The sequence below is a fragment of the Rhipicephalus sanguineus genome, chromosome 9 (genome assembly GCF_013339695.2).
Source record: "Rhipicephalus sanguineus isolate Rsan-2018 chromosome 9, BIME_Rsan_1.4, whole genome shotgun sequence".
NCBI lineage: Eukaryota > Metazoa > Arthropoda > Arachnida > Ixodida > Ixodidae > Rhipicephalus > Rhipicephalus sanguineus.
In genome coordinates this window covers 18,057,720-18,069,767 of record NC_051184.2, presented here as the reverse complement: position 1 = coordinate 18,069,767, position 12,048 = coordinate 18,057,720, and the positions used below count along the sequence as shown (strand labels likewise).

At 45.8% G+C, this 12,048-nt stretch overlaps 1 protein-coding gene across 1 annotated transcript; it reads right to left on the bottom strand.

Annotated features, from left to right (window-relative positions):
- Window positions 1–1,090: 1,090 nt before the first annotated feature.
- On the bottom strand, window positions 1,091–4,692 carry LOC119405376 (uncharacterized). Its single transcript, XM_037672214.2, has 4 exons — window positions 4,686–4,692; window positions 4,248–4,359; window positions 3,307–3,382; window positions 1,091–1,539 (listed from the first exon to the last, which is right to left on the bottom strand). Exons 1-4 carry the CDS (start codon window positions 4,690–4,692, stop codon window positions 1,120–1,122), a joined length of 615 nt encoding a protein of 204 aa, XP_037528142.1. The 3' UTR covers window positions 1,091–1,119.
- Window positions 4,693–12,048: the final 7,356 nt, after the last annotated feature.

Below are 12,048 nucleotides of genomic sequence, written 5' to 3'. Positions count from 1 at the left end.
TTAACGTCCTAAAACTACGATATGATTATGAGAGACGCCGTAGTGGAGGGCTCCGGAAATTTCGACCACCTGGGGTTCTTTAACGTGCACCTAAATCTAAGTACACGGCCTCAAACATTTTCGCCTCCACCGAAAATGCAGCCACCGCGGCCGGGATTCGATCCCGCGACCTTCGGGTCAGCAGTCGAGTGCCATAACCACTAGACCACCGTGGCGGGGCGCGGATCAGGGTTTGTTTATTCTGGAATAGATCTGATCAGAAACGGACGAGACACACGAAGTACACCACAGGCGCGCCTGTGGTGTAGTGAGCTTTATATTCTCATGTTTTTCCGAATAAAACCAGCTGGTAGTGAGCGCTCGTGTAGCCGTCTTATCTGCCCCGCCACGGTGGTCTAGTGGTTATGGCGCTCGGCTGCTGACCCGAAGGTCGCGGGATCGAATCCCGGCCGCGGCGGTTGCATTTTCGATGGAGGCGAAAATGTTTGAGGCCCGTGTACTTAGATTTAGGTGCACGTTAAAGAACCCCAGGTGGTCAAAATTTCCGGAGCCCTCCACTACGGCGTCTCTCATAATCATATGGTGGTTTTGGGACGTTAAACCCCAGATATTATTATTATAGTCGTCTTATCTACTTGTGTCTCGTCCGTTTACGCTCAAATATATTCTAGAATGAACCAACGCGCCCAACAAAGCGTTTTATTAAGCGTTTGTTTAATGTGTGCGTATCTGCCAACTACAATGCGGAAAATTTACTAAATTTAGCATCGAGCGTTGGTTCGAACATACCGTAGTCTCATCGTATACATAACGCTTCAGTGATGAGCACCCGACAATCTCGGACGACGCAAGATCACCTGCTCGAGATGTTGAGATGACGCACCACACCTCGTCATCACTGAATGCAAGAGGCCAGTGATGGCAAGTGAGCACTGATTGCAACTGGCGAGTGATGGTAACGCACGCGACCGTTTCTATTTTCGTTGATAAATAATAATGGTGTTTCTGTCTCACCACTTCATCCTTCGCGCTGTAGAGGTAACAAACATCCTTACAGATTTCTTGGCCCCTTGTACACCCACGAGGTATCTTATCTTTAGCGAAGGTTTATTCACGCATTCAATTCGCGAACTTGTCGAAGAACCGGGTGAAGTCCAGCTTCCTGTGAGGATAGAGGTGGTTGTGATATTTGACGGAGAAGATACAGACGTAGCACGCCAGGATGGGCACGACGCCGCCCAGAACTATCGTAATGCGACACTGATACGACATTGGCGCGTGCTTGCGGAGCCGTTGCACGAAGAATACGGTGCTTGTGGTGGGGCTCGAGCGACTGCCGGGACGGCGACGATCTCGGAGACTTCGTCGCGCCTCGCACACGGCAGTCTCGAGGGCTTCCCTATTCCTGTCCCGTTGGTGCGCCGCGTGCGTGAAGCCGAGCACGAGACGACAGTTCTTTGCGTTCGGAAGTGGCAGGTAGCTGTGGGTTTGGTCGCTGGCTGCGATCACGGCGCGGCCGCACTTGGCAGGAATAACGGCCTGCGTGGAGACGACGGAAAAGTCTGGAAGTCGGCTGCTCTGCAATACTCCCTCACGACCAACAATTATCGTGCGCAAGTCTACCTTCAGCGCTCTTGAGAGATTATCAAAATCCCGAAATAGGGTAAACAACGGGCAAAGCAACTTAGATTGCCTGTGTAATGCGAGAATGTCATTGAATTGAGAGTGAATGACGAAAACATGTTTCTATTAGAACAGCGGCTAACGTACATTAACAATTAGAACTTGCTGTTAGGGCTAGTTGGGAATACCATCTTGAAGATTAGGCGCAACTTGGCACTCCCTCATTAGAGAGTTTTAGTGCTGGGTTCCCGCGGGCTTGGGGGCGCGCGGGCCCTTGCGCTCTTTTGTATTCTCGGTGGATGCGGCTGGGAGTACAAAGGAACGCAAGAGCGTGCGTAAGCAGGTGGCTTGGGGTCCCCAGTGCTAAAACTCTCTATTCACATACACATTCACACACGTACGTTATGTACGTACTCACGACCAAAGTTGCCAGGTTTGGCTACTTTGCGCCAATTTGGCTGCAGTTTAGGCCGATGGCGGCAGAAAAATCGCCTTGGCTACCTTTTGGCTAGTTTCTTGTTGCCCCGATTTGAACCAAATTATTAGTATCTTTTGATGCCGCAGCCGCTGGCGTTCGAGCACGCGCTGTCAAACCATGGTGACTGAAATGTGTTTCCAGCTCCCATAATTGAATTGTGTGCTTGCATTACACAAAAGAAAATACTTTTGGATACGTGGCTGGGACTCAGGGATAACTCTGGCATGGGGCCTCATTTCACAGAACATCTATTGCTGAACGCGACTTTAAACTGTAATTAGAAGTGAACAGGATAACCGTAAGCGGTCCCAGGACAATCTGCCCTCATAGACATTAGAAATCTGATGTGTGACAAAGTATACACTTGTGTATTTCTTAGGATTACGTACGGACTGCGAGTCGAGAATATTAATTGCTCGGGCTTCGCCATCACGCGAGAAATGATTGTTGAATTAAGTGACTACAATTTGCGCTTCAGTCACAGCAACTGCGATTTTGAGCACACTCATAATATGCAGCACTCATTTTTATTGAGGCAAGACTTGTGAAGAGAATGTCATTTCTGCAACAGCGCAAGAAACTTCGTCATCCTGCACGAAATGATCGCTAATATAAACAATTTATGCTTTATCCTCGGAAAATCAGGATTTTGAAGAGCTTTTGCTGTACTTATGTAAACTTCCACCAAAAAGCTCTTGCATTTAGTCATTTGAATAACAACGTCGTAGTTGTTTTCACACACGCGTGGCTACTTTCGGCTTTTACTGCCCTTGGCTCAAGTTGGCTACTTTTTGGTTAGTTTTCCCGATTTCTTGGCTACTTTTTGTCTTTTCGACCTGGGAACCCTGCTCACGACCACACCCCACAAACCAACACATTAAGTCATTAACCAACACGTAGCCTTGTTTAGCGATCATGTCTCAGCATTAGGCGGCGTTTGCCAATAATAAGCCAGCACATTACACGGTATTAGTCGACATTTAAGCCATCACTAGACAGAATACATCGGCCATCCTGTAGTCATCACTCAGCCAATACCTATCACATTGCCAACATTGTAAGCCAGGGATAATTTTCGACGAGCAAGATAGGAAGGCGCTGGTGTCTGTGGGCAAACACGGTCGGCAAACGCGTGGTGCAAGCATTGCGCTCCACCTGAAGTGGTGACTCCGCGGTTGTGCCCCAAAACAACAATGAGTTCTTACTCGTATTTCGGAGCTCAAGCGACTGGTGAAGACGAAGTGACCACCTTGCGATCCATCGCTTAGGAATAGAGTGGCGCTGCAAAAAATAAAAGTAAACGTTGGCCCATTGCACTCTGGCCTTTGGCCATCGGGAACGATGAATAAGTCACCGAGAGTAACATGAAGAATGCATTGGAGTGCGGTATAGCACAATTACTTTGTAATGGAATAGATCCCTGTTCTAGACGTCGGCTACTTGAGGAAGTCTTGCAAACTGTATGTGAAGTATGTACAGTCCAGTTCATATGGAATGTGACATGTGTTGTTGACATCGATGATCGGCGAGATATGGTTCAAGGACCCAAATATATGTTCTTTATATGTAAATTTATGTTCAGCAAATTATATCGGGCGCTTTTAACTCATTTGTGTAGAAAGACTGTTCAGTTATTCCGTTTCTATTGACGACTGACTGTTCCCTTTATGAGCGAGCCGCACTGTGCAGTAGATTCCACTGCAGTGAAAGTTCATATGAGAATGTAAGAGTTGAAGGCCGAGCAAGGAGATTGGGAGTTATTATAAATACTGCAAGTGTGACGATGTCAACAAACTGACATGAAAGTTACTTTGACCACTCAACGGATTCAACACTGACATAGTTCAGTGGGGAAGCTTCACATAAATGATGTGCTCATGCAGAAGTACTAAACTATAAAGCCATAGGTGCGGAATCCACGCCTGAATGTGCAGAAAACCTTTAAATTATTAAGGCATCTACACTACAAATATTATTTGCGTCTACGTCGCATATCATTGTCCCTACATTACAACTTCGTGAGAAAAAAGAATGTCTTATAACAACCGCATTAGTCCATAATACTAAGTGTCAGCAGTAAGAAAAGTTCGTGCTAGGAAAAAAAAAAATGGTGATGCACACGCTAATCTAATGAAGTTCCACTCACCTGTAGTTGTGCCATTTTGTATTTGAATCCCGCTGAAAGCAATCGCCGTTCACTTGAGGCTCGCAGCTGACCGTTTCACTTGATTTACGCTCGCCTCTGTCAACGGATGGTTCTGCGTAAGGATAATAGAAAAAAACAGGCTCTCTCAATGCTCAGGCAGAGAACATTATACTTACACATTACCGCTGCGCAGTTATCGATGTACACTCAATGTCAACATAAAAAAAACAAAAAATCGTAGACTGTGCAAGCATTGATTGAAATTAATATTTTTTTCTTGAAACGTCAAGGGGAGACAGAGACCAGAGGTAATATCCTGAGAGAAGTCTCTGTCCCAGCATTTGCGGTAATTAACTCGACTCGCACACGAACAAAAGCTTTCGCAATAAAACCAAAATATAAGAACCTAAATCAATGAGCAAAGTAAACAGAAAACACTGAACATCACTGGTCAACAATATACAACCATGCAGTGCGCGCTTACGAATACGCGATGCAAGTGCAACGCCTTGACGATGGAAAGATTTTTAACAAGAAGTGGAGACTTTAAACATCTATTAGAAGGCCTGCAGTGTGTTTTAACACGGTCAGATCTGTGTTGTCATTTAATATAGCACAGCGTGTAAATGTAGCATTCCCGCATGCAGATTAGAAGAGACGAGGCGTTTTTTTACAAGGCAACTACTGAACACTCACTCCGAGAAGTCCCGTGACACTCGAGACGAGTCGTGTGGAAATTAAGAGGCGAGCGTAACGCGAAGTAGGCCTCTGCGTAGCGGCGGATTTTGCTCGACGACGCCAGGACGAGGTTAGCGACATCTAGAGTGCTGGGCGAAATCTGCAACGCCTGGAAGACACAAAATAGACTAAGGTATAAAAAACTAAAGTGAACAAGGGAGGGGTTCAGGGCACGTTTCGGGTTAATTAAGAAACGGGGTTCTTCAGCCGCGGTCACATTGTGAACGAAGTCACGAATAACGAAAATTGCGGCTTTTACACTGCTCTTATGCAAAATGAGTACATGAGTTACGTATTCATCAAGAAAGTGAAATTGCGTGGATGTAATAGCCACTTGTTTATTTTTTTCTTGATACTTTCAATATTTCGGCATGCGGCTAATTCGGACATTTTTTACGGTCCCGTGAAATTCGAATTAACGAGTTTTTACTGTAATTATTGGGGTTTTACGGCCTAAAAACACGATACAATTATGAGGGACGCCGCAGTGGAGGGCTCCAGAAATTTCGACTACCTGGTGTTTTTTAACGGGCGCATAAATCTAAGCACACGGGCCAGTAGCAGTAACGTAGCAAGAATTCGAGGGATTGGGGGTGTTCAACCATACTTTATGTATGTTCGTGCGTGCGTTTGTACGTGTGCGTGTAAATACACAGACAAAATTGAAAAACTTCGGGGGGGGGGGGGGTGAACGCCAGTGCCTCTAGCATTTACCTCCAAGGAAATGCGGTCGCCGCAGCCGGGATTCGATCCCGTGACCTTCGGCTCAGTAATCGAGCGCAATAACCACTAGACCACCGTGGCGTGTCTTGAATTTTCTTAAATTTTGCATGCGTATATTATACACGCACACATACAAACTCACGCACAAGCATACATAAAGTGCATCACTTTCTAAATTTCATGCTGGAGCTTCAGCCCATTAATGTCAGTGTGACGTCACAGATTTCGAACATGTCTTTATTGTATTTAAACATACTGACTCAATACGTACCACGCAGCATTGGGTAAGCAGAACAATGCACTCCCCTTTCACAAGCTAACAATGAAAGGAAATTGTTAGCCTTACCTCAGTGAGCCATTTCGCATCAGCACTCCAAACTTGGACGTCTCGAGACCAAGTTAATGCTTTCTTTCGTTGGTCATTGCTGCGCAACGCTGTCGCCTGCAATATAAATAAATAAATAAATAATATATATATATATATATATATATATATATATATATATATATATATATATATATATATATATATATATATATATATATATATATATATATATATATATATATATATGAGAACACTTTCTAAAGGAAATAGTCTTCAACCAGTCGTACAGCATGTATGACCGTGTGCATTCATCATAAAATAAATTAAAACGTGCAAACACGGACACAAGAGAACGAGACAACACAAACATCTTTCAAAGAAGGAATTTCAGAGGAAGAGGACAGCACCCGTCGTCATGCTCTGTTTTCTTCGTCCCGTGTATGCGCTGTCAATTCCGTTTTCGCCACAAATATCTTCTTCTCTTCTCTGGTGTCCATGTTTGCACGCCCTGTCGTCTTCATATATATATATATATATATATATATATATATATATATATATATATATATATATATATATATATATATATATATATATATATATATATATATATATATATAAATTTCTGTCGTTCTAATTATACGGGCAGTACGGCAGTTAAAGGGACCGACAACCAATTTTTATGATACCTGTTTAATTTAGCGCAACGGAAAGCTTACTGGTCAGAGTGTTCAATCATGGAATAGTAACGCGGAAAACGCCGTGAAAATTTCATAATCAAGATCTTTCGATCTGCGGCGACTATGAAGTCATATACACAAATGCTGCAAACAGTGGGAGGTGAACGCGATAGCGATTCGCGTTCGTGCGCGGCGCTTTGCTGCGCATGCGTGCACTCCGCGCGCATCCTTGAAAGCGGTGAGAAACCGAGAACCTACGAAGTTCCTCGTAATCTGGCTGCAATCGCGAGGCGAGAGAAATCCTTCGGCCACCATCCTCTTGGGCCCGTTCAGGCACGATTCGTCTCTGGTCAGTCTGATGCCGTCGTCAAGGAACTCTGCGTCGCAGTGTTGCCGCTGTCCCTGCACCATTTAAGAAGGCCGGCGACGTGACACCTATCGGTTGCTTTAAGTTAAACTTAAATACGTTTATGATCGACGATGGCAGCACACCTCGATGCACGAGGACAGGACTCACATAGGCAAACACTTTATCAAAAAGAGTATTTTACGAAGACCACCCAACCTTACAAAAGCAGTGTATGACGTGCTGTTGTTATGCTACTTGTGTAGAGAGAACAATATCGTGCAGCCCCTTTACTCATGAGTCACGAACAATGCTGCACCTATAAGATATTTTTAAATAAATAAATAAATAAATAAATAAATAAATAAATAAATAAATAAATAAATAAATAGAGTGCATTGCGAGCCAGGGACCGAAATTTGCAAGTTTCATAAATATTTTCTGCCTGCTACAAAGCGCCCCAAACACGAAAAAATACATTCGCGTCAAGCTGGCATGCCAGCGCAGGTGTCTCTGGGTGAAATCTAAAGAGAAAGAAAGAACTCTGAATTTCCTTCATAATAGTCAGCCTATAACTGCAATATCAGCTTTCAGCTTTCATAAAATACTTTGTCAATTTAGACCGACTTCGTGTTTCTGTTTGATATCCCTTAAAGAAACCGGAAGAATAAAAGAATCAATGAAACAATAAAAAAATCAGTTTCACCGCAGGGGCGAAGCTATGAATGCGATAGCAACTAATTGCAATGTTATACGAAGCAAGGCTGGCAGCTAACTCATTTGGATCCAGTCTCGCGTAACTCTACAAAACACTGGTGTAAGAGAATACGGCCACTCCAGGGAGATAAGCGGATTTCGCACAGTCTCTTCGTGTTGCAAGGTGTGAGTACGGGCTAGTTGGTATTCCATTTCAAATTGCGGTTACAGCGCAGGGGAAGACACGAGAAAGGGACCGACGAAGACGAGCGCCACAAATCAATCAATCAGCACGCGTTGACAGCGCAACACGTGCTGAAGCCTGCCGAGATAGCGCGCGCCAGCAATTGCGACTGTGCCCTTATGATCGAAGTTCACAGTTGCTGCTCGAGCGACTCCCCCCCCCCCCCTCCACATTTCCGCTCCGCGTCCTTTCAGGCTATTTAAAGACGGGCGGGGCGTTTCCCATCCGCTTGAGCAGCATTCGACGGCAGGCATCGCACGCGGGGCGATGTTATCGTATGCGCCCTCCGTGCGACGGAGATCGGTCGGCTCGTTTAGCTCTGCTTCAGCCGCGTTTTTCGCCCCCCGCTCCGCGCTTTTACTGGCGGGTAGAACATACGATAGGGGGGGGGGGATGTTATCGATTTGGACATTATACGGAACATGACGGCGACGCCGACGGCAAAAATCCGTCGAAAGTGTCCATATACGATAAACCGTCTAGAGTTTGAGATAATATCGTTTCGCAAGGAAAATACACACTGAAGCAGGAATAAACACACTCACCAATTCGATCAATCAATCAATCAATCAATCAATCAATCAATCAATCAATCAATCAATCATTAAACCACTCAAGTTCTCTTGTCGAAGTACCTTCGGACAGACTGCGGCAGTACAGTTGAAAAGAGGCGGCAGGGTGAGCAGCGGGGTCTCGTGGTCGAAGCTGGCGACGTCCTCGAGTAGCAGAAGGTCATCGGCGCAGAACTTGTCACGTCGGCCACGGTGCGAACACGGAGGCGACTCAGCGACGCCTTCAAGTCGGCGTGAAATATATAGCGACGCGTGTTCTTCGACGTTGAGCAGTGCGGGACGCTGCGCTTGTGAACGTCGAACAGCGTAGGTCACCGGGAAAATGTGAATAAGGACCGCCAGTCCGTGCAGTAGGATTCGAGCCATGTGTGTCGAGGTTGCTTGCTTGCTTGCGCCTTATTACTGGCTCTTACCCACTACGGGGGATTGACCAAGAAGCCGGTGGCTAATGTAAATATAAACATTAAGACAAGTGCAGGGCAAGGGGAATACATTTTTTTTTTTCGAAATAGAATATTGTGTTGTTCGATTCTTACCCTCCGTCCCGTTTTCATCGCAGTAACATATAGCAACTAGCCCTTCAATTTTTGTCATACGAGAAAAATAAATAATGAAATAAAAATTATGCGCAGCTTGAACTGGCTTAACGTCGCGAAGAATGATTAAACACCAGAGCTGGTGACATCAGCGCCTTTCTTCCGCTTTCGCCAATGTTCGGCGTGCCCATCCTCCTTTCTCAAAAGCACCACCCATGGGCTCGAGCGCACGTTACCATTGGTCGAGTCCTTTAAACGGCACAGCCAACCGCGCTCCCGCTCTGTCCTCCTCTCCACACCACCTTCTCCGCTCCCGCCATTGCTTCGCCTTTGCCCTCATCCCCTCTACCTAGCTTCACCCTGTCCACGTCGCTACCCTTTCTCTACCAGGCTAAGCTCGATAAACTAGGCTTACCTCTCACCCACTTAGCTTTACTCATGCTCTCCCTCTCGTCAGGCTTCACTCCCTCGGCTGGGTTAGAAAGTGCGGACGATAGATCCCCATGGATTCTCGGCTTTAAACAGCTCTGCTGTTAAAAAGCTCTTTTATAAATAAAAATAATTCCTGTTGCATAATTAAAATGTTGGTGGTTTTTCCAAGTGCCGAAGAACTGATTCTGATCAATGCATTAACAAAGCATCCACCTTCTCTTCACCCAGTAATTTGCAGAGGGCCCCGCAGACTTCCCTGCTTCTATGTTCCAATGAAGCAGCCCCGAAGGAAAGAATATTTTGACTATTTGGTGCAATACCTAAAATCTTGAATGAAATTTCGAAGTACGTGGGTTGACTGGTACACTGAAATGCAATGGCGTGACCTACTGAACATATACATGAGTCGGGCCAAGAATCGAACGAACGTCAAGTGAGCAACAATGGTAATAAATGCAGATGCGAATAACAGCAGAATAAAGAAAGACAATACGTAAGTTTTTAAATTCGAGGGATGACAATGGTGAAAAGTTTGTAATTGAACCAGGACGATTTTCTAGTTAAATGCTTAAACTTGAGGAATGTTCTGCAGTCGGCTCGTTGGTTATGCATGCTATATCTACTGTATATGCCGTAAAACAACAGAGGGACAGGACTGGAGCGAGGAAACAAAAGATCACTTAATAATAATTAGTAATTGTTGGGGTTTTACGTACCGAAACAGCATATGACTATGGGAGACGCTGTAGTGGAGGGCTCCGGAAATTTCGACCACCTGGAGTTCTTTAATGTGCACCTAAATCTATGCACACCGCGGGCCTAGAATATCACTTTTAGCATCATCACGATTTTTATTGCATGTCCGAATGAAACAAGCCACACAGCGCAGGGAAATTCTAAAAAGTGTCCTTTATTTGGTACTGATATTCAGTCTACAGGTACATTTTTTTTTTCAGTACAGCCGCATGCCGGTACACACAAGGCGGCAGCGCAATCTACAAAAGAGAAGAAACAGCACCCTGACTATAGCATCTGCATAGAAACTGCAATTATCGGCGCGAGAAGACAAAAGAATCGCGCCCCGGAGTGCGGCACGATTACAGTAGTTATACACAACGCCTGCCAGGTTACTAGTAACATTATTACTACTATACGTCTCCACGAGGTACACTACAAGCCCAGGCAGCACGCCGCCATTGGACCGATCTCGGCCCAACGTCGGCAAATGACGGCAGCAATATTGGCCCCACGTCGGCAAATCACGCTCGCGCTACTTTTACCCGCATCGGCCCGACGTCGGCTAGCCGCCTTTGGGCCGATGCGGGCTTGCCGGCTTCGGGCCGACGTGGGCTAGCCAGCGTCGGTCCGAGACGGGCCTGCCGTTATTCAGCCGATGATGGCAAGCCGTCATTGGGCCTATGTATGCTAGCCGATGCTGGCGCGGTGTCGGCCCCGCCGACGTCGGATAGCCGCCGGCGTGACCGTTTACACCCGTTATTATGTTTTAGCAGTGGTGGCTTACCGTGCGTTAAGTACGGTAGTACTGTACCGTCGTGGTCGGCACGTAGCTAGTTTATATGGAGACACAGGCGGTAGTTGCTCGATGCGTAAAGTAACCTGATCAGGCAGGCTGATACATGTGTTATAAAGTAAAATGTCTGCGTGCCGACCACGGCAGTTCGGTATTACTGTGGTTACCGTACTGTAAGTCAGCAGCGCTAAAATATACTATTCGCGGCCCAACGACATTCATCGACTGCCATTGGTGCCATATTCGAAAAATGCTTCTAACGACTGCTCCACTGATGTCTTAGTGTGCGATTAAGACCCACAATTCTGTCGAACCGTGCAAGGCCGAGAACGAGTCAATATTGTCTCAAACAAAACTAAATTGATGAAAGGCCTGCTGCGCCAACTACGCATGCGTCTGAGAAATTAAGGAGCAACACATTTGCACGGTGATAAACACAAATTTATTCACAGATATGAACACACGCCAGCAGTTCCGGAATAATTATGCCATAAAGGAATATTTAAACATCTATAGATACCGTAGCCAACATCTAAAACAACCACACAGCCACCGTATTCCTCAAAAAAAAAGCAGGACAATCCTAATCGAGAATGGGATGAGGCGCAAAATCATAGGCGTGAGCAGGGTTCCCCTTCAGAGGGGGTGGGGGGGAGGCGAAGGTTCATCGCGGCGCCCCCCCCCCCCTATTAAGTCAATGTGTTTGGCAGACCTTGCGCCCACCTCTTCTTAAGTGACTACGGGGGCCGGCCGCCCCCCTGCCCCACTGTGCGCACGCCTATGCAAAGAGTTACAATCTCTTCAACGTTATGCGCGGCACATTCACTATAAATATTGAAAGAACTAGAACGGGCCAAAATAGGAATAAGGATTAACGAAGCTACTTGCGTTTTGCGGACGATATCGCGCTTTTCAGTAACGATGGCGCCGAATCACGAAAAAAATTCTGGAGATGTAAACGAAGGCAGCATTAAA